This window comes from Rana temporaria, chromosome 8 (genome assembly GCF_905171775.1).
Source record: "Rana temporaria chromosome 8, aRanTem1.1, whole genome shotgun sequence".
In the NCBI taxonomy this organism is placed as follows: Eukaryota; Metazoa; Chordata; class Amphibia; order Anura; family Ranidae; genus Rana; species Rana temporaria.
The window spans coordinates 166,818,775-166,841,431 of record NC_053496.1 but is presented as its reverse complement, the minus strand read 5'-3'; the positions used below and the strand labels follow the sequence as shown (position 1 = coordinate 166,841,431).

Sequence of the window (22,657 nt, the reverse complement as noted above, 5' to 3'; positions counted from 1 at the left end):
ACGGCTTTACGTCATTTACATTAACGTCGAATCCAATACGTCCTTGCGGCGTACTTTGGCGCAATGCACCCTGGGATATTTTACGGACGGCGCATGCGCCTTTAAAAAAAAAAAACGTAAATAACGCGGGGTCAAGTACAATTTAAATAAAACACGCCCCCAACATCCCCATTTGAATTAGGCGGCCTTACGCCGCAACACATACGTTACGCCGCCGTAACTAAGGGCGCAAGTTCTTTCTGAATTACAGAACTTGCGCCCAAAGTTACAGCGGCGTAACGTATCTGAGATACGTTACGCCAGCAGAAAGATCCGTTGATCTTTCTGAATCTGGCCCAGTGATGTACAACACTACGACGAGCCAAGAAAAATTAAGGTCAATGCTTCCGAGCACGCGTCAACTTGATTCCGAGCATGCGTGGTTTTTGGTGCATCAGAATTGCATACAGACGATCGGAATTTCAGACAAGAACTCTTCTTGTCAGAAAATTTGAGAACCAGCTCTCAAATTTTTGTTGACGAAAATTCTGACAGAAAAAGTCAGATGGAGCCTACACACTACACACGGTCGGAATTTCCAACCAAAAGCTCACATCAAACTTTTCTTGTCGGAAATTCTGACCGCGTGTACGCGGCATTAGGGTTTGCAATCACTTTGATTCCTACTACAGGCTATTCTATCTTTTCATGTGACAACACTGAAGAAATGACACTTTGCTACAATGTTGTGTAGTGAGTGTACAGCTTGTATAACAATGCAAATTTTCTGTCCCCCTCAAAATAACTCAACACACAGCCATTAACCACTTAAGGACCGGACCAATATGCTGCTACATGACCCAAGGGGTTTTTACAATTTGGCACTGCGTCGCTTTAACAGACAATTGCGCGGTCGTGCGATGTGGCTCCCAAACAAAATTGGCGTCCTTTTTTCCCCACAAATAGAGCTTTCTTTTGGTGGTATTTGATCACCTCTGCGGTTTTTATTTTTTGCGCTATAAACAAAAATAGAGCGACAATTTTGAAAAAAAAAAACAATATTTTTTACTTTTTGCTATAATAAATATCCCCCAAAAACATATATAAAAATTATTTTTTTCCTCAGTTTAGGCCGAAATGTATTCTTCTACCTATTTTTGGTAAAAAAAATCGCAATAAGCGTTTATCGATTGGTTTGCGCAAAATTTATAGCGTTTACAAAATAGGGGATAGTTTTATTGCATTTTTATTAATTTTTTTACTACTAATGGCGGCGATCAGCGATTTTTTTTCGTGACTGCGACATTATGGCGGACACTTCGGACAATTTTGACACATTTTTGGGACCATTGTCATTTTCACAGCAAAAAATGCATTTAAATTGCATTGTTTATTGTGAAAATGACAGTTGCAGTTTGGGAGTTAACCACAGGGGGCGCTGTAGGAGTTAGTGTTCACCTAGTGTGTGTTTACTAGTGTAGGGGGGTGTGGCTGTAGGACTGACGTCATCGATCGAGTCTCCCTATAAAGGGGATCACCCGATCGATGCGCCGCCACAGTGAAGCACGGGGAAGCCGTGTTTACATACGGCTCTCCCCGTTCTTCAGCTCCGGGGAGCGATCGCGACGGAGCGGCTATAAACGAATAGCCGCGCCCTCGTCCCGGATCGCTCCCCGCGGGAATCCGACCGCCGCATGTAGCGGAGGGGGTCCCGATCGGACCCCCGACCCACGTCTAGGCAGGGACGTACAGGTACGTGATTGTGCCTGTCCGTGCCATTCTGCCGACGTACATATACATGCGGCGGTCGGGAAGTGGTTAATGTCTAAACCGCTGGCAACAAAAGTGAGTACACCCCTATTTTCCCTCTCCGGTGTCATGTGACTCGTTAGTGTTACAAGGTGAAAGAGAAAGATGCCGCTCAGGTGCGGAGATCTTCAAAATAATTGCTTCTCCCAGAATCACGGGTGCAGGCAATGCATGTGAGATTGCAAAACAAAAGAACGGATTCTTCTGGACAGCCGCACTCCGAATACAAATTGCCTTTATTGTAAATCCAAATTGAAAAACAGCACTACATGTCAGAGGACACCGGCAGAGCTGACGCGTTTCACGCTATACTTTGGTCCAGATTCACGTAGGGCGGCGTAACTTTAAGCAGGCATATCGTATTTACGCTACGCCGCCGCATCTTGTAGAGGCAAGTGCAGTATTCACAAAGCACTTGCGCCCTAAGTTACGGCGGCGTAGCGTAAATGTGCCGGCGTAAGCGCGCCTAAATCAAATGAGAAAGAGGTGGGCGTGTTTTATGTAAACTAATCATGACCCCACGTAAATTATGCTTTTTACGAACGGTGCATGCGCGCGCATGCTCAGTATCGCGTCGAATTTTCAAAGTAAATTGCGCCCGCTCAATGCTTAGTCGACGTGAACGTAACCTACGCCCAGCCCCATTCACGGACGACTTACGCAAACGACGTAAAATACGACGCTGTTCGTACGTTTCCGACGTCCATACCCAACATGACTTACCCCTGCTTTATGAGGGGTAACTTTACGCCGGCGTATGTCTTACGTAAACAACGTATCTTGATACGCCGGTCGCATGTACGTTCGTGAATCGGCGTATCTAGCTAATTTGCATATTCTACGCGGAAATCTACGGAATCGCCACCTAGCGGCCAGCGTAAATATGCACCCTAAGATACGACGGCGTAGGAGACTTACGCTGCTCGTATCTAGGCAACTGTGAGGCGTATCTGATTCTATGAATCAGGCGCCGAGTTGCGACGGCCCGCATTCGGAGTTACGACAGCGTATCTGGAGATACGCCGTCGTAATTTAAAAGACAAAAAGCCGCGCCAAGAATAGATTAATGAATTCATTAATCTATTCTTGGCGCGGCTTTTTGTCTTTTATGTTTATTTGTGTACTTCACACGTTAGCTGCTGCCTTGGTGATCTTTTTGTGTTGTAGCGCAGTTTTTTTGTTTTTCACGCCGTCGTAATTCCTTTGTGAATCCGGGCCTTAGTGTTACAAGGTCTCAGGTGTGAATGGGGAGCAGGTGTGTTAAATTTGATGTTATCGCTCTCACTCTCTCATACTGGTCACTGGAAGTTCAACATGGCACCTCATGGCAAAGAACTCTCTCAGAATCTGAAAAAAATAATAGTTGCTCTACATAAAGATGGCCTAGGCTATAAGAAGATTGCCAAGACCCTAAAACTGAGCTGCAGCACAGTGGCCAAGACCCATACAGCTGTTTAACAGGACAGGTTCCACTCAGAACAGGTCTCGCCATGGTCGACCAAAGAGGTTGAGTGCACGTGCTCAGCATCATATCCAAAGGTTGTCTTTGGGACATAGACATATGAGTGCTGCCAGCATTGCTGCAGAGGATGAAGGGGTGGGGGGGTCAGCCTGTCAGTGCTCAGACCATACGCCACACACTGCATCAAATTGGTCTGCATGGCTGTCATCCCAGAAGGAAGTCTCTTCTAAAGACGATGCACAAGAAAACCCCCAAACAGTTTGCTGAAGACAAGCAGACTAAGGAAATGGATTACTGGAACCATGTCTTGTGGTCTGAAGAGACCAAGATACATTTATTTGGTTCAGATGGTGACAAGCGTATGTGGTAGCAACCAGGTCAGGAGTACAAACACAAGGGCCCAGATTCAGGTAGAATTGCGCTATATTTGCGCGGGCACAGGGCAACGATTTTGCCCTGCGCCCACGCAAATATTTTGCGCTGCCCTCGATTCACGGAGCAGTAGCTCCGTGAATTGCGAGGGCGTGCCGTCAAAATTGCCCGGCGTAAGCGCGCGCAATGTAAATGATCCCGCCGAGGGCGGGAATCATTTAAATTAGGCGCGCTCCCGCGCCGAGCGTACAGCACATGCTCCGTCGGGAAACTTTCCCGACGTGCATTGCGGCAAATGACGTCGCAAGGACGTCATTTGCTTCAAAGTGAACGTGAATGGCGTCCAGCGCCATTCACGCATCACTTACGCAAACGCAGTGAAATTCAAATTTCACGGCGCGGGAGCGGCGGCTATACTTTAGCATTGGCTGCCCCTGCTATTAGAAAGGGCAGCCTTGCGCTAAAGTTGCCGTACGGAAACTCCGTACCTGGCTTGCGCGGGGCCCGCGCAAGTTTGTGAATCAGTTGGTAGTATGCAATTTGCCTACTACACGCTGATCACAATGGGAACGCCCCCTAGCGGCACACGCAAGAATGCAGCCTAAAATCTGCGAGGCATAAGAGCCTTATGCCGCGCAGATTTTAGGCTGCAGTCGGTGTAACGAGGTTCCTGAATCAGGAGCACTCGTTACACCGGAGCAAGTAAGCAATTACGCCGTGTAACTTATGGTTACACGGGCGCAATTGCTTCTTGAATCTGGGCCACGGTTGTCTTGCCTACAAATTAAGCATGGTGGTGGGAGTGTCATGGTCTGGGGCAGCATGAGTGCTGGCCGCACTGGGGAGCTACAGATCACTGAGGGAACCAAGAATGCCAACATGTACTGTGACATAATGAAACAGAGCATGATCCCTTCCCTTTAGAGACTGGGCCGCAGGGCAGTATTCCAACATGATAACGACCCAAAACACAACTTCAAGACAACCACTGCTTTGCTAAAAAAAAGCTGAGGGTAAAGGTGATGGACTGGCCAAGCGTGTCTCCAGACCTAAACCCTATTGTGCTTCTGTGGGACATCCTCAAACGGAAGGTGGAGGAGCGCAAGCTCTGGTGAACTCCATGCCCAAGAGGGTTAAAGTGGAGGTTCACCCTATAAAACATTTTTTAACTCTGCATCCAGCTCAGTTGTGCATATAAAATAACACTGACCTTTTTTTTTTTTTTTCGTAGATAGCGTGTAGCCGTGGAATTCACCGCGGCTTCCGGGTAGGTTATCCCGCGGGAGTGGGCGTTCCTAAAGACATGCCAATTGATTCACATGCTAAACGAAGGCGCACACAGCGCGTCTCGACTTCCTGAAGGAAGCTCGGCTAGGCTCTATTCGTGCAGGCGCCAAATAGAGCCGAGCCGACCCGAGCTTCCTTCGGGAGGTCGTGATGCGCTGTGTGCGCCGTCGTTTAGCATGTCAATCAATTGGCATGTCTTTAGGAATGCCCACTCCTGCGGGATAACCTACCCGGAAGCCGCGGTGAATTCCACAGCTACACGCTATCTACGAAAAAAAAAAAAAAGGTCAGTGTTATTTTATATGCACAACTGGGCTGGATGCAGAGTTAAAAAAAAATTTATAGGGTGAACCTCCACTTTAAGTTAGTGCTGGAAAATAATGGTGGCCACACAAAATATTGACACTTTGGGCCCAATTTGGACATTTTCACTTAGGTGTGTACTCACTTTTGTGGCCAGCGGTTTAGACATTAACCACTTAAGCCCCGGACCAATATGCTGGCTAAAGACCCAAGGTGTTTTTACAGTTCGGGACTGCGTCGCTTTAACAGACAATTGCGCGGTCGTGCGACGTGGCTCCCAAACAAAATTGGCGTCCTTTTTTCCCCACAAATAGAGCTTTCTTTTGGTGGTATTTGATCACATCTGCGGTTTTTAGTTTTTGCGCTATAAACAAAAATAGAGCGACAATTTTGAAAAAAAAATCAATATTTTTTACTTTTTGCTATAATAAATATCCCCCAAAAACATATATAATTTTTTTTTCCCTCAGTTTAGGCCGATACGTATTCTTCTACCTATTTTTGGTAAAAAAAAATCTCAATAATCGTTTATCGGTTGGTTTGCGCAAAATTTATAGCGTTTACAAAATAGGGGATAGTTTTATTGCATTTTTATTTTTTTAATTTTTTTTACTACTAATGGCGGCGATCAGCGATTTTTTTCGTGACTGCGACATTATGGCGGACACTTCGGACAATTTTGACACATTTTTGGGACCATTGTCATTTTCACAGCAAAAAAAGTAATTTAAATTGCATTGTTTATTGTGAAAATGACAGTTGCAGTTTGGGAGTTAACCACAGGGGGCGCTGTAGGAGTTAGGGTTCACCTAGTGTGTGTTTACAACTGTAGGGGGGTGTGGCTGTAGGTGTGACGTCATCGATCGTGTCTCCCCTATAAAGGGGATGATGCGATCGATACGCCGCCACGGGGAAGCCGTGTTTACACACGGCTCTCCCCGTTCTTCAGCTCCGGGGACCGATCGCCGCACTTGTACCACGGCTGGGTACAAGTACAGGACGTATATATACGTGCTTGTGCCCAGCCGTGCCATTCTGCCGACGTATATGTGCAGGAGGCGGTCCGGAAGTGGTTAATGGCTGTGTGTTGAGTTATTTTGAGGGGACAGAAAATGTACACTGTTATACAAGCTGTACACTCACTACACAAGATTGTAGATACAAAGTGTCATTTCTTCAGTGTTGTCACATGAAAAGATATATAATAAAATATGTACATGTGAGGGGTGTACTCACTTTTGTGAGGTACTGTACATACCTGTTGAACAATGCACAGCCAGGTGATTGCCTTGCTTATTTCCTGGTTCAGTTTTGTGGTTTCCTAGGTTATCGATGGCTACTTTGTGATTGGACATTGAATCAGCATCATCAACTTCTGTTCATTGAGCAGTGAGAAGATCCAAAGGGAAAAACTGTAAGGGCCCCATTCACACTAGAAACAATGGCGGACTAAGCAGGGGGCGGGCGGCACCAGGTGCCACACACTGGGGGGGTGTCAGGCCGACGCCCCCCCCTCCGCGACTGAGGCATGGCGCGGTCACAGCATGATTGACGGCAGACTAGGTAACACACAGCCTGGCTATTCAGGGGGGGTGCCGTGCGAGCCGTACCCGAGTGATACCCGCCGCCCGGGACCCGGCCGCAATGATCCCCCTTGACATGGCGATGAGTGAGGGGAAGATGGCCCCCACCCGTCTCCATATCATTGCAGGGCAGAAGCGACGTCAAAATGTCACTTCCACCCAATGCCCTTAAATGCATTTTAGTGTAAATATGAGATTTGAGGTATTTTTGACCCCAGAGCTCATATCTAAGAGGTCCTGAGATGCTTTTTTTCTATTACAAGGGATGTTTACATTCATTTTTTTTTAATAAAAATAACGGATTCAAAATAAAAGGTAAAATAAATAAGATTTTTAAAAAAAAATTAAACCGCGCCCCGTCCCGCCGAGCTCGTGTGCAGAAGCGAACGTATACAGTACGCCAGGGATCGACAAATCCCGGGCGCCAGGTCGCCATGGCGACTAGAAATAGTGTCCTGGCGACTTGGCTTGGAAGGTGGGCAAAAAAAAAAAAAAATTTTTTGTTGTGAGCTGGCGCCATCTGGTGGTGGCCGCTGGTTTTACAAGTTAAGCATTACAAGTTAAACAGCAATTCTAATGTCATTTTTCACTATTTTCACTGCCATCTTCTTCCCTCTAATTATAACCCCCAAACATTATATATATTTTTTATCCTAACACCCTAAAGAATAAAATGGCGATCGTTGCAATACTTTCTGTCACGCCGTATTTGCGCAGCGGTCTTACAAGCGCACTTTTTTGGGAAAAAATTACACTTTTAATAAAAAAATAAGACAACAGTAAAGTTATCCCCATTTTTTTTAATATTATGAAAGATAATTTTACGCCGAGTAAATTCATACCCAACATGTCACGCTTCAAAATTGCGTCCGCTCGTGGAATGCCGACAAACTTTTACCCTTTAAAATCTCCATAGGCGACGTTTAAAAAAATTCTACAGGTTGCATGTTTTGAGTTGCAGAGGAGGTCTAGGGCTAGAATTATTGCTCTCGCTCTACCAATCGCGGCGATACCTCACATGTGTGGTTTGAACACCATTTACATATGCGGGCGCTGCTCACGTATGTGTTCGCTTCTGCGCGCAAGCTCGGTGGGACGGGGCGCGTTTTCTGGCTCCTAACTTTTTTAGCTGGCTCCTAGATTCCAAGCAAATTTGTCAACCCCTGCAGTACGCGAGTATGAAAACGGTGTTCAAACCACACGTGAGGTATCGATGTGATCGTTAGAGCGAGAGCAATAATTCTAGCCCTAGACCTCCTCTGTAGCTCAAAACATGCAACCTGTAGAATTTTTTAAACGTCGCCTATGGAGATTTTTAAGGGTAAATGTTTGTCGCCATTCCACGAGCGGACGCAACTTTGAAGCGTGACATGTCGGGTATCAATTTACTCGGTGTAACATCAACTTTCACAAGATATAAAAAAAAAATTGGCCTAACTTTACTGTTGTGGGATGGTGGCGCTGCAATAATAGCTAGATCACCGGATGGTGATCGGTATGCCTGTTAACAAACAGGTATTGGGTAGTCAAATAGAAGGTAAACCCAATGGAATGGATTTCCTTTGCTGTGGCACACCCCTGAAATAGATGGGGGCCTTGACAGATTACCCGTTGATAATGCCAATAGGGATGCGCTGCCACAGATGGATGGCAGTCTATCACGATGTGGGTGCGTACCTGAGGTGGTAATGTGCCAAACCACAAGGAGTTGAATTAACTTTATAAAATAAAATAAAAAACCAACAATGGTGTAGGTCAGGATCCTGTGCAGGGGTGCAATACACTGTGCTAGATGCTCAATAGGGTGGGTGGGAAAGAGCGTCAGAACGCTTCTGTACCACTAACATTAAGTGTATAACCGTCTAGGTTTAAGTGAATTGCTGAGCATAAACAAATGAATTACCGTATTTTCCGGCGTATAAGACGTCTTTCTAACCCCTTAAAATCTTCTTAAAAGTCGGGGGTCGTCTTATACGGCGGTAACCTAACATCTTACCTTACCAGAATCGCGGTCGTACGATTTTTCAAAAGCCGCGCCTCCGACGTCTTCTGTTCCGTGATAGGCGGAAACAATCAGCTTCCCAGGAGGCACTGTGTTCAGTGTCCGCCTATCACTGAGGGCCTCTCGTCCTGTGTTTAGTGTCCGCCTATCACGGAAGCCCTCTCGTCCTCGGACGAGAGGGCCTCCGTGATAGGCGAACACTGGACACAGTGCCTCCTGGGAAGCTGAATGTTCCGCCTATCACGGAACAGAAGACGTCGGAGGCGCGGCTTTTGAAAAATCGTACGGCCGCGATTCTGGTAAGGTAAGATGTTAGGTTACACGGCCGCGATTCGCATGGGATAAGGTAAGGGCACGGTCTGGTCATGTAATGGGGCACAGTCTGGTCATGTAATGGGGCACAGTCTGGTCATGTAATGGGGCACAGTCTGGTCATGTAATGGGGCACAGTCTGGTCATGTAATGGGGCACAGTCTGGTCATGTAATGGGGCACAGTCTGGTCATGTAATGGGGCACAGTCTGGTCATGTAATGGGGCACGTCTGGCATGTAATGGGGCACGGTCTGGTCATGTAATGGGGCACGGTCTGGTCATGTAATGGGGCACGGTCTGGTCATGTAATGGGGCACGGTCTGGTCATGTAATGGGGCACGGTCTGGTCATGTAATGGGGCACGTCTGGTCATGTAATGGGGCACAGTCTGGTCATGTAATGGGGCACAGTCTGGCATGTAATGGGGCACAGTCTGGCATGTAATGGGGCACAGTCTGGCATGTAATGGGGCACAGTCTGGCATGTAGTGGCATAGTCTGGCATGCAATGGTGGCACCGTGAGGCGAGGCATGACTAGTAGGAAAGGGGGTAGTCTTATACGGTGAGTATATCCCAAAACCAACATTTTAGCTGGAAAATTAGGGTGTCGTCTTATACGCCGGAAAATACGGTAATAAAGTGTTAAAGACATAAGTTGTGAAGTAGTAAACCAAACAAAATCAGAAATGTGTCCAAAAAATGTCTCCAAAAAAATGAAAAAATATAAAATAACACTCCCCAATAACATGCAATCTGTGTTAGGGGTACCAGCCCCCAGTGAAAATTACAGGGCAGGATGCTGTGCAGGTAAGCAATTAATCAGCTCCAATCTGATCTTGCCCGGCACTAAGATTGGTGGCAACAATCTTTAAATAGATACACAGTTTATCTTTTGCAACTCAATCCAAGAAAGTACCAGCGTTCTAATCAATATAAATACTAAGAATTATATTAATCCCAGTGTGTCCCCTGGGAAAAAAAGGTTGATTATGGTTCAAATTCCTCAAGCAATTCCTCCGCGGCACACTGGTGTGCCGTCGGAGGTTCTCAGGTGTGCCGCGGGGTCAGTGGAGAGAAGGCTGTCAGATGAGCCTGCACTCCTGCCAGACTGTGAGAAGCTTTGTCGGCTTCAAAAGTGAAAGTAAAGTGCAGAGGAGTGTGCTGTGCTCTCTGCTTCCCCCTAGAGTGCAGTACCCGGCTGAATGAGGAATCTGGAAAGGTACTGAGCTAGAAGCTAGATTCATTTTAAAATGGCTTTATACATGTGTGTGTGTGTGCACATGTGACTGTCTGTATATGTGTGTGTGTGCGCGCATGTGTATGTATGTGTGTGTAAGCATGTGTCTGTATGTATGTTACTTTCCTGTACCATCAGAATGGCTTTTGTAGGGCTTGTTTAATAGCAGCAAGGACTGCTGCTCCTCTGAAAAGCAATCCATACACAGATCGCTTTTCAGAGGCATGCCTCTTTACCACCTGTTTTAAGTCAGTAAATGCAGCATCACTACACCGCAACCGTGCAATGCACACAGTTGCGGGGTAGTTGCAGTGCAGCCTCGGTATACCTCCAGTTGCAGCCACAGCATGTGAACACCCTCTGCAGCTAAAGGTGGAGAAGTTGGGGGGTGGTAAAAACGTCCCAACCATGTGGTTTTTACCGCCCCTATGACATGTGAACAAGCCATTGGTTCACATCTGTGTAGCTGCATGTAGGGCAGCCCATTCATTTCATTGTACCCACAAAAATGCACTACAGCAAAAGCACCCCACGTTTCCAATGTGTGGAGGTACCAAAATGGTACCCCTAAAGAGCAGAGCATTTGTCTGTGTGTCAGGAATGAGCACGATTTTGCGCGTGTTCTGCGACACACCGTAATGTGAACCAAGCCTTGGACTGGGGTGCCTCAAGACTGAAAATACTTTTTAAGGGGGCGCCCCGACTGGAAAAAGGTTGAGAAACACTGGACTATCTATACACAATAACGAATCATACTAATAAAACAATAATCATTTTCAGTGCATTTTATTTCATTCACAAATAAGAATATATCATGCCATAGTTGTTTGTTGGATACATTTGTATGAAGGAAGCTTTGGGTTATCACCCATGACAATGATAAATGGCCATCCATCCAAAACAGATATTTCTCCGTTTTTTGGATGCAGGCGAGTTAAACCATCTTCAGTTTCTTCCGTCTCCTCTGGACTCCACTATTGGTGGAATTTCTGAGATGAGTTCCCAAGTCTGCAGACCTTCTGTGTCCATTATGAGGGTCTGTCCCTGCTGGATCTTTATATTATATGACAGGGGTCTCAAAAATATCTGAACAAAGGGCTAGTTTACTGTCCTTCATGGTTTAACCACTTAAGCCCCGGACCATTTTGTTGCTAAATGCCCAGGCCAGGTTTTGCGATTCGGCACCGCGTCGCTTTAACAGACAATTGCGCGGTCGTGCGACGTGACTCCCAAACAAAATTGGCGTCCTTTTTTTCCCCACAAATAGAGCTTTCTTTTGGTGGTATTTGATCACCTCTGCGGTTTTTATTTTTTGCGCTATAAACAAAAATAGAGCAACAATTTTGAAAAAAATTCAATATTTTTTACTTTTTGCTATAATAAATATCCCCCAAAAACATATATAAACATATTTTTTTTCCTCAGTTTAGGTCGATACGCATTCTTCTACCTATTTTTGGTAAAAAAAATCGCAATAAGCGTTTATCGATTGGTTTGCGCATAATTTATAGCGTTTACAAAATAGGGGATAGTTTTATTGCATTTTTATTTTTTTTACTACTAATGGCGGAGATCAGCGATTTTTTTCATGACTGCGACATTATGGCGGACACTTCAGACAATTTTGACACATTTTTGGGACCATTGTCATTTTCACAGCAAAAAATGCATTTAAAATGCATTGTTTATTGTGAAAATGACAGTTGCAGTTTGGGAGTTAACCACAGGGGGCGCTGTAACATTTAGTGTTCACTTAGTGTGTGTTTACTACTGTAGGGGGGTGTGGCTGTAGGACTGACATCATCGATCGAGTCTCCCTAATAAAAGGGATCACTCGATCGATGCAGCGCCACAGTGAAGCACGGGGAAGCCGTGTTTACATACGGCTCTCCCCGTTCTTCAGCTCCGGGGAGCGATCGCGACGGAGCGGCTATAAATGAATAGCCGCGCCGTCGTCCCGGATCGCTCCCCGAGGAAATCCGACCGCCGCATGTAGCGGGGGGGGGGGTCCCGATCGGACCCTCGACCCGCGGAAAGGCAGGGACGTACAGGTACGCCAATGTGCCTGTACGTGCCATTCTGCCGACGTATATCTACATTCGGCGGTCGGGAAGCGGTTAATAGTCACATTCAGGGCCAGGAACCTCCTGTTTCCTGTGGGTTTTGAGATGTGATGCAAGGGAGGACTTATGTATATATTGTTTCCCACAGTCAGAACATGAAAATGGCCTCTCGCCCGTGTGAGTCCTCTGATGCGACACAAGACCTACTTTCTTGTTAAATCGTTTTCCACACTCGGAGCAGGAAAATGGTGTCACAGCCGCGTGTATTTTCCTGTGAATGGCAAGGTTCGATCTATTGGCAAAACATTTCCCGCACTCGGAGCAAGAATACGGTTTCTCCCCCGTGTGTGTCCTGTGGTGTGCAGTAAGTTCTTTCTCCCATGAAAAACACTTCCCGCACTCCAAGCAGGAAAACGGCTTATGACCAGAATGGGTGGCTTGATGGGAAATCAGATGGACTCTCTGGGTGAAACATTTGCCACAATCGATGCAGGAAAAGGGCTTCTCCTTTGAGTGTGTTCTACCATGCATGGTGAGGCTTGATCTTTCACTAAAGCACTTTCCGCATTCTGGACATGAATGCGACTTCTCCCCTGTGTGGACTTTCAAGTGAGTAGTAAGGCTTGACCTCGAGGAAAAACATTTCTCGCACTCAGAACATGGATAGGGTTTCTCCCCGGTGTGAGTCCTTTGATGCCTCACGAGGTCGGATTTCTGTAAAAAACATTTCCCGCATTCAGAGCAGGTAAACGGTTTATCGCCAGTGTGAGTCATCTGATGTAAATGAAGGTAGGCCCTCTGCGCAAAACATTTCCCGCACTCAGAACAGGAGAAGGGCTTCTCGCATGTGTGAGAGCGCAAATGGATAACCAGGACTGACCTTTCCTTAAAACGTTTTCCACATTCAGAACATGAATATGGCTTCTCTCCCGTGTGATTCATTTCGTGCAAGGTAAGGTGGGCTCTCTGCGTAAAACATTTGCCACACTCGGAGCAGGAAAATGGCTTCGTAGACAGGTGGCTCCTCGCATGGATAAGTAGGAGTGACTTTTCGCTGAAGCACTTTCCACATTCTGAACAGGAGTAGGGCTTCTCCCCTGTGTGAACTTTCGTATGGATGGAAAGAGATGATCTTCGGCTAAAACATTTCCCACATTCTGAACATGAAAACGGCTTCTCCCCCGAGTGAATTCTCTGATGCTGAATGACATCAGACCTCTGTATAAAACCTTTCCCGCATTCGGGGCACGAAAATGGCCTCTCCTTGGTATGCCTCATTTTGTGTCTCAGGAGATGAGAGTTTTTAGTAAAAGATTTTCCGCATTCAGAACACGAATATGTCTTTCCTGTAGCGGGACTTCCCTGGTGTAATGGGAGAGGGAGGTCCTCTCTCTGCAAAAAAAGTTTACTCCAATTGGAACACAAGAATGTTTTACTTCCAATACGAGCTGTATGATCAGCGACGTCAGATGAGCAATGAGTCGGATCATACGAGAGATCTGCATTGTCAAGAATTGGGGTAAGGGTGTTTTCTTCCAAAGGATTGGATATGATGTCATCATCTTCTATTTCACCGCCTAGTAAAATAAAGAGACTAGACATACTTAGAAATGGCTGAATTCATTTTTAATAAGGCTCTGCAACGCTAAAAATCAGAAAGATAAAAAAGTAAATGGAAGTACTTTTTTTAATCATTTCACTTTACAATTACAAGAGTGCACAGCAATCAATGGGATGCCTAAAGTAATATTGTTCCAGACTTACGTCAACTACCCCAATCATACGAGCAGTCCAGTCATTATGACAAAACAAACGGGCGGAGCCCTGAAACATTCACCCACGCCCCTTCGATGTACTGACGTCATCCTCTTGGACAGGGTTTGACAAATTTGCTTGGAATCTGGGAGCCAGCTAAAAAAGTTAGGAGCCAGAAAACGCACCCCGTCCCGCCGAGCTCGCGCGCAGAAGCGAACACATACGTGAGCAGCGACCGCATATGTAAACGGTTTTCAAACCACACATGTGAGGTATCGCCGCGATTGGTAGAGCGAGAGCAATAATTCTAGCCCTAGACCTCCTCTGTAACTCAAAACATGCAACCTGTAGAATTTTTTAAACTTCGCCTATGGAGATTTTAAAGGGTAAAAGTTTGTCGGCATTCCACGAGCGGACGCAATTTTGAAGCGTGACATGTTGGGTATGAATTTACTCGGCGTAACATTATCTTTCATAATATTAAAAAAAATGGGGATAACTTTACTGTTGTCTTATTTTTTAATTAAAAAAAGTGTAATTTTTTCCCAAAAAGCCCTGCTCTGGGATTCCCGATCTCAGATGATCCACCTCCAGCGGGATGACAGGACCTGGACGCCACTGCGCTGCAGGGTAGTCGGCGTCCCAGCCCTCAGAAACAGCCGCTTTGAAATCCATCTATCTAGCAGCAGAGCACTAAACAACACATCCTCAAGCTGCCACGTGCCCTCCAGCCAGTCACAGCTACCATCAACCCAGCAGGCCTTTTTTTTGCTCTTGCAGCTGCCCATCTGCCTCACAGGGAAATCCATCCACACCAGACACTCTTTGCACAGCTTGAAGGATATCTACCGTTTCACAGACGACATGCACAGCCTTCATTCCACTGAATGAGTGCCTTTTCCGTGTTTTTCCGTATGACAAGCCTTTTATTGTTCATCCTTAGATGGAGGCGCTCTCTCTCTCTGATTTGTTACATGTCTATTGGGTGTTCAGGCCCTATATATAAGAGGAGGTGCCACCACCTGTTTTAAATTAATCATTCCTGTAACCTTCATACTAGACCCCCCCCCCCTGTACCCCTGCACTAATTCTTCATGTAATCCCAACGATAACCCTGTTACTTTAACACTAATCCTCACTGTAACCCAAATCCTCCATATAACTCTAACATTAACCCTCTCTGTACCCCAATACTAATTCTCCCTGTAACCTTATCACTAATCCTCCATATATCGCTAACACTAACCCCCTCTGTACCCCAATACTAATTCTCCCTGTAACCTTATCACTAATCCTCCATATATCGCTAACACTAACCCCCTCTGTACCCCAATACTAATTCTCCCTGTAACCTTATCACTAATCCTCCATATATCGCTAACACCAACTCTCTCTGTACCCCAATACTATTCTCCCTGTAACCTTATCACTAATCCTCCATATATCGCCAACACTAACCCTCTCTGTACCCCAATACTATTCTCCCTGTAACCTTATCACTAATCCTCCATATATCGCTAACACTAACCCCCTCTGTACCCCAATACTAATTCTCCCTGTAACCTTATCACTTATCCTCCATATATCGCTAACACTAACCCCCTCTGTACCCCAATACTAATTCTCCCTGTAACCTTATCACTAATCCTCCATATATCGCTAACACTAACTCTCTCTGTACCCCAATACTATTCTCCCTGTAACCTTATCACTAATCCTCCATATATCGCCAACACTAACCCCTTCTGTACCCCAATGCTAATCCTCCCTGTAACTTTAACCCTAATCCTCCATATAACTTTAACACTAACCGTCTCTGTACCCCAATACTAATTCTCCCTGTAACCCTTACAATAGCCCTTTCTGAAACTCTAACACATGCCCTCCCTTTAACCCCAAAATTAATCCATCCTGTAACCCTGGCACTATCTCTCCCTGTAACCCTAACATTTACCCCCCCCCCCTGTAACCCTAACACTGTCGTTCCCTGTAACCCTAACAGATCATGCTTGTAACTCTACCACCAACCCTCCCTTGAACCCCAAAACAAATCCATCCTGTAACCCTGACACTAAGGCCTTGTACTCACGGCCAGACATGTCCGATGAAAACGGTCTGCAGACCGTTTCCATCGGACATGTCTGCCCGTGGACTGCCCGGGGACTTCTGTTCGATGGCTATACACACCATCGAACAGAGGTCCGCGCGTAAACAATACGCGGGGCCTGTCCGCGGTGTCGCCGCGTCGATGACGCGGTGTCGCCGCGACAATGACGCAGCGACGTGGGCGGCCCGCCTTTAAAATGCTTCCACGCATGCGTCGAAGTCATTCGACGCATGCGAGGGATGGCGGGCGGCAGGACATGTACGGTAGGTCTGTACAGACGACCGTACATGTCCGGGCGGACAGGTTTCCAGCGGACTGTTTTAAAGCAAGTCCAGGAAACAGTTGTCCGCTGGAAACCTGTCCGATCCGCCCGAAAATGGTCCGCTCGGGCCAACACACGGCCAAACATGTCTGCTGAAACTGGTCCGCGGACCAGTTTCAGCAGACATGTTTGGTCGTGAGTACGGGGCCTTACTCTTCCTGTAACCCTAACGTTAAACACCCGGATTCACGTAGAATGGCGTATCTTTGTGCGGGCGTAACGTATCCTATTTACGTTACGCCTCCGCAACTTTTACAGGCAAGTGCCGTATTCTCAAACGAAAGTTGCGGCGGCGTAGCGTAAATAGGCCGGCGTAAGCCCGCCTAATTCAAATTGTGAAGAGGTGGGCGTGTGTTATGTAAATTAACCATGCGCCGTCCGTGGACATATCCCAGTGTGCATTGCTCCAAAGTACGCCGCAAGGACGTATTGGTTTCGACGTGAACGTAAATTACGTTCAGCCCCATTCACGGACGACTTACGTAAACGACGTAAACTTTTCAAATTTTGTCGCAGGGACGACGGCCATACTTAACATTGGTACGCCTCATATAGCAGGGGTAACTTTACGCCGGGAAAAGCCCAACGTAAACGGCGTATCTGTACTGCGTCGGCCGGGCGTACGTTCGTGAATTCGCGTATCTAGCGGATTTACATATTTCTAGGCGTAAATCAGCGTACACGCCCCTAGCGGCCAGCGTAAATATGCAGTTAATATCCAACGGCGTAAGAGACTTACGCCGGTCGGATCTAATACAAATCAATGCGTAACTGATTCTAAGAATCAGGCGCATAGATACGATGGCTCGGACTCAGAGATACGACGGCGTATCTGGAGATACGCCGTCGTATCTCCTTTGAGAATCTGGGCCTTAGTGTTTATTCCTCACCTGTGCTGATCTCTGGAGGGATCTCCTCCTCTTTACATTGATCATCAGCCTTTACACACGGCTCTTCTTCATCTTTAGTCATGTTTTTATCCTGAGTGACACAAAAAACAAAATACAGTAAATGACATTAAGACTAAACTGAATGTTAGCACTGTATTAAACTTAACATAAATCAGCATAGACATATAGACCTGATCCAAGATGTTACCTGATAATCCTGAGGGATCTTCTGATGTTCCTGTGCAGAATACAGAGGACGGAGACATCTCTCCGGTGTATTTCTATTCCTGAATCCATCTGTGAGAAGCACACACTGGCAAAGTTAAAGTAGATGTAAACCATAACTGAATTTAGTTTTTTTTAACCACTTCAGTACTGGGTACTTTCACCCCCTTCCTGCCCAAGCCAATTTTCAACTTTCTGTCGCACTTTATATTACAATTATGCGTTCATGCAACACTGTACCCATGTGGAATTGTTATCATTTTTTTTAGACTTTTTTTTTGGTGGTATTTATTAACCACTAGGTTTTTCTCTTTTGTTAAACGATAAAAGATTGAATAAAAAAAAAAAAAAACACACGGTTTCTTTGTTTCTGTTGTAAAATTTAGCAAATAAGAATTTTTTCTTCTTCACTGATTAACCACTTCCGGACCGCCTCCTGCACATATACGTCGGCAGAATGGCACGGCTGAGCACATGTACGTACAGGTACGTCCTGTACTAGTACCCAGCCGTGGGTCGCTCCCGCGACCCGGTCCGAAGCTCCGGGAGTCCCGCGGACCCGATCGCCGCTGGAGTGCGACGATCGCTCCCCGGAGCTGAAGAACGGGGAAAGCCGTATGTAAACACGGCTTCCCCGTGCTTTACTGTGGTGGCTGCATCGATCGAGTGATCCCTTTTATAGAGAGACACGATCGATGACGTCACTCCTACAGCCACACCCCCCTACAGTTGTAAACACACACTAGGTGAACCCTAACTCCTACAGCGCCCCTTGTGGTTAACTCCCAAACTGCAACTGTCATTTTCACAATAAACAATGCAATTTAAATGCATTTTTTGCTGTGAAAATGACAATGGTCCCAAAAATGTGTCAAAATTGTCAGAAGTGTCCGCCATAATGTCGCAGTCACGAAAAAAAAACGCTGATCGCCGCCATTAGTAGTAAAAAAAAAAATTATAAAAATGCAATAAAACTATTCCCTATTTTGTAAACGCTATAAATTTTGCACAAACCAACCGATAAACGCTTATTGCGATTTTTTTTACCAAAAATATGTAGAAGAATACGTAATACCCTAAACTGAGAAAAAAAATGTTTTTTTATATGTTTTTGGGGGATATTTATTACAGCAAAAAGTTAAAAATATTGCATTTTTTTCAAAATTGTTGCTCTATTTTTGTTTATAGCGCAAAAAATAAAAACCGCAGAGGTGATCAAATACCACCAAAAGAAAGCTCTATTTGTGGGAAAAAAAGGACGCCAATTTTGTTTGGGAGCCACGTCGCACGACCGCGCAATTGTCAGTTAAAGCGACGCAGTGCCGAATTGTAAAAACCCCTTGGGTCATTTAGCAGCATATTGGTCCGGTCCTTAAGTGGTTAACAGTGATAGGCGGCACTGATGAGCATTGATAGGAAGCACTGATGGGCACCGATAGCAAAAATAAAAGGACAAAAGCTGGACAGCCGCACTCCAAAAAAGAGATTTTTAATACAGCTTACCTGTAAAATCTTTTTCTTGGAGTACATCACGGGACACAGAGCGGCATTCATTACTATATGGGTTATATGGAGTACCTTCAGGTGTAGACACTGGCAATCTCAAACAGGAAATGCCCCTCCCTATATAACCCCCTCCCATAGGAGGAGTACCTCAGTTTTGTAGCAAGCAGTATGCCTCCCAAAATGGTCCTCAAAAAAGAGGGGTGGGAGCTCTGTGTCCCGTGATGTACTCCAAGAAAAAGATTTTACAGGTAAGCTGTATTAAAAATCTCTTTTTCTTTATCGTACATCACGGGACACAGAGCGGCATTCATTACTATATGGGATGTCCCAAAGCAATGCTTACAATGAGGGGAGGGAGAACATCTCCAAGACAAAAGGATTTAATTTAGAGATATACTCAAATCATAATAAATCCAACTTAGTTGAGAAAAATAAAATTTTTAAATTTAACTCGAACAAGAGGAGCCCCCGGAATCCGAGGGTCTCAAACTGCAGCCTGCAGCACTGCCTGCCCGAAGGCAGTATCAGTATTCCTTCTTACGTCCAACTTGTAGAATTTTGTAAACGTGTGGACAGAAGACCAGGTTGCCGCCTGCAAACTTGAGCCATAGAGATCTGGTGGTGTGCTGCCCAGGAGGCGCCCATGGCTCTAGTAGAATGAGCCTTTAATGATACTGGAGGAGGCAACCCTTTCAAGCCGTAGGCCTGAGTGATTAATTGCTTAATCCACCTAGAAATGGTGGACTTTGCAGCTGCCTGCCCCTTCTTGGGCCCATCCGGTAGAATGAACAGCACATCTGTCTTCCGGATCTTCTTTGTAGCTTTAAGATAGGCCTTCATGGCCCTGACAATATCCAAGGTATGCAGCAACCCTTCCTTTCTGGAAGTAGGTTTAGGGAAGAAGGATGGTAATACCAAATCCTGGTTCAAATGAAAACTGGATATGACCTTCGGAAGGAAGGAAGGATGAGGGCGGAGAACGACCCTGTCCTTATGAAAAACAAGATATGGTTCCTTACAGGATAAGGCTGCCAGCTCCGAAACTCTTCTTGCGGAAACTATGGCAACCAAAAATACTAACTTCCTTGTCAGTAGAACCAAAGGAATATCAGCCAACGGCTCAAACGGTTGTTTCTGTAAACTTGACAGAACAAGATTTAAATCCCACGGACAAAGCGGGGATTTAACTGGAGGTCTAATACGTAAGACCCCTTGAAGGAAGGTCTTAACCAGCGAGTGGGTGGCCAGCGGCCACTGAAACCACACTGACAGAGCAGAAATCTGTCCTTTGATTGTGCTTAATGCCAATCCTTTATCCACTCCTAGCTGGAGAAAACTTAATACTCTATCGATGGTAAATTTGCGAGAAAGCCATCGCTTGGACTCACACCAGCCTACATAGGCCTTCCAGACCCTGTAATAAATCACCCTAGAGACCGGTTTCCTGGCTCTGATTAGGGTAGAGATTACTTTCTGAGACAGACCTCTACCCCTGAGAATCAGGGATTCAGCTTCCAGGCCGTCAAATTTAGATGCCGTAAGGCAGGGTGGAGGATCGGACCTTGCGATAGCAGGTCTGGCCGTAGAGGAAGAGTCCAAGGGTCTCCCACTACCATCCTTAAGATTAGTGAGTACCATGCCCTTCTGGGCCATGCTGGAGCTACCAGGATGACTGGTATGTGCTCCACCCGGATCCTGCGCAGCAGGCGGGGTAGTAACTGGAGCGGGGGAAACGCATAAAGAAGTTTGAACTGATGCCAAGGGCAAACCAACGCATCGGTTCCGCAGGCCATCGGATCCCTTGAGCGGGACATGAACCTGTCTAGTTTCTTGTTGAGTCTCGATGCCATGATATCCACGTCCGGCACTCCCCATCTTTGGCAGAGTGCTTGAAGACTAGTGGATGCAGAGACCATTCCCCCGGCCATAGAGTCTGGCGGCTTAAGAAGTCCGCCTGAAAGTTGTCCACTCCTGGAATGAATATTGCCGATATGCAGGGCACATGAGCCTCTGCCCATAGAAGAATCAAGCTCACCTCTCTCTGAGCGGCTTGACTCCTGGTTCCCCCTTGGTGATTTATGTGTGCCACGGCCGTGGCATTGTCTGATTGAATTCTCACCGGGAACCCCTGCAATTTTGACGTCCAAGCCCTGAGGGCTAGTCGAGCAGCTCTGAGCTCCAAGATGTTGATGGGCAACTGCTTCTCTGGCTTTGCCCAAGTACCTTGGCGAGTGCAACCATCCAAAATTGCTCCCCAGCCCGTCAGGCTGGCGTCTGTGGTCACTATCTTCCAAGCCACTGGGCTGAAAGACCTCCCCTTCAGTAGATTCTGAGGGTCTAACCACCAACACAGACTTTGTCGGACTCTTGATGAGAGCGGCAACGGGATATCCAAGGCCTGTGGCCTTCTGCTCCATGCTGACAGGATGGCTGCCTGTAGGATGCGAGTGTGGCTCTGGGCGTATGGTACCGCCTCGAATGTGGCCACCATCTTGCCTAGTAACCTCATACATAGGCGAATAGTCGGTTCTTTCTTGCTTAGAACCAGTAGGATTAATTCCTTGATGGCTTTTACCTTCCTCAGAGGTAGGAACACTCCTTGTTGTTCTGTGTCTAATCTCATGCCGAGATATTCCAACTGCTTTGTGGGCTGGAAAGCTGACTTTTCTCGATTTAGGACCCAGCCGAACCTCTCGAGGTATTGGACCGTGAGGGCCACTGCTCGCTCCAAGCCGGGAGACGAGTGATCTATGACTAGGAGGTCGTCCAGGTATGCTAGGATCGTGACCCCTTGGATCCTTAGTTTGGCTAGGATTGGAGCTAGGACCTTCGTGAACACCCGGGGGGCCGTAGCCAACCCGAAGGGAAGCGCCACGAATTGGAAGTGACGCGAAGCCACCATGAAGCGTAGATATCTTTGATGTGGCTGATAAATTGGAACATGAAGGTAGGCATCCTTTATGTCTATGGACGCCATGAAGTCGTCCTTCTGGAGTGTGGCAGCTGCTGACCGCACGGATTCCATCCGAAATGAGCGGATCTTTAGATATGCATTTACCATCTTTAGGTCCAAAATTGGCCTGACATCTCCATTGGATTTTGGGATGATGAATAGGTTGGAGTAGAAACCCAGCCCCTGTTCCAGGACTGGTACCTCTACTATTACTTCCTGGGAAAGTAGATGATCTAATGCCGATCTTAATGCGGCTCCCTTTTCCGGATCGTTTGGAATCCTCGACTTCTGGAAATGAGGAGGAGGAAACCTTAGGAAATCTAATTTGTAGCCTGTGGCCACGGAAGACCGTACCCACTCGTCGGGAATGCTGGCTTCCCAAATCTCTGAAAAGAGTCGCAGCCTTCCCCCCACCTTTGTGGGTGGGGGCGCCCCTTCATAAGGTTGGCTTGGGGGCTGGTTTTGCTGGTTTGCGAAACCACTGCCTTT

At 46.4% G+C, this 22,657-nt stretch overlaps 2 protein-coding genes across 2 annotated transcripts in view; one reads left to right on the top strand and one right to left on the bottom strand.

The window, feature by feature from the left end:
* LOC120909931 (oocyte zinc finger protein XlCOF6.1-like) overlaps nucleotides 1-22,657 on the top strand; it is a 487,791-nt gene that overhangs the window by 364,001 nt on the left and 101,133 nt on the right. The gene's annotated exons all lie outside the window — the stretch shown is intronic.
* Nucleotides 12,408-17,891, bottom strand: LOC120909890 (gastrula zinc finger protein XlCGF26.1-like). Its single transcript, XM_040321681.1, has 3 exons — nucleotides 17,693-17,891; nucleotides 17,485-17,575; nucleotides 12,408-13,987 (listed from the first exon to the last, which is right to left on the bottom strand). The coding sequence occupies exons 2-3, from the start codon at nucleotides 17,564-17,566 to the stop codon at nucleotides 12,465-12,467; spliced, it is 1,605 nt and encodes a 534-aa protein (XP_040177615.1). The 5' UTR covers nucleotides 17,567-17,575; nucleotides 17,693-17,891; the 3' UTR covers nucleotides 12,408-12,464.

Coding starts and splice junctions, on each gene's coding strand:
- LOC120909890 (XM_040321681.1), bottom strand. CDS start 17,566: ATGACTAAAGATGAAGAAGAGCCGTGTGTAAAGGCTGATGATCAATGT. Junction 13,988..17,484: donor CCCTCCAGAGATCAGCACAG/GTGAGGAATAAA, acceptor TTATTTTACTAG/GCGGTGAAATAGAAGATGAT.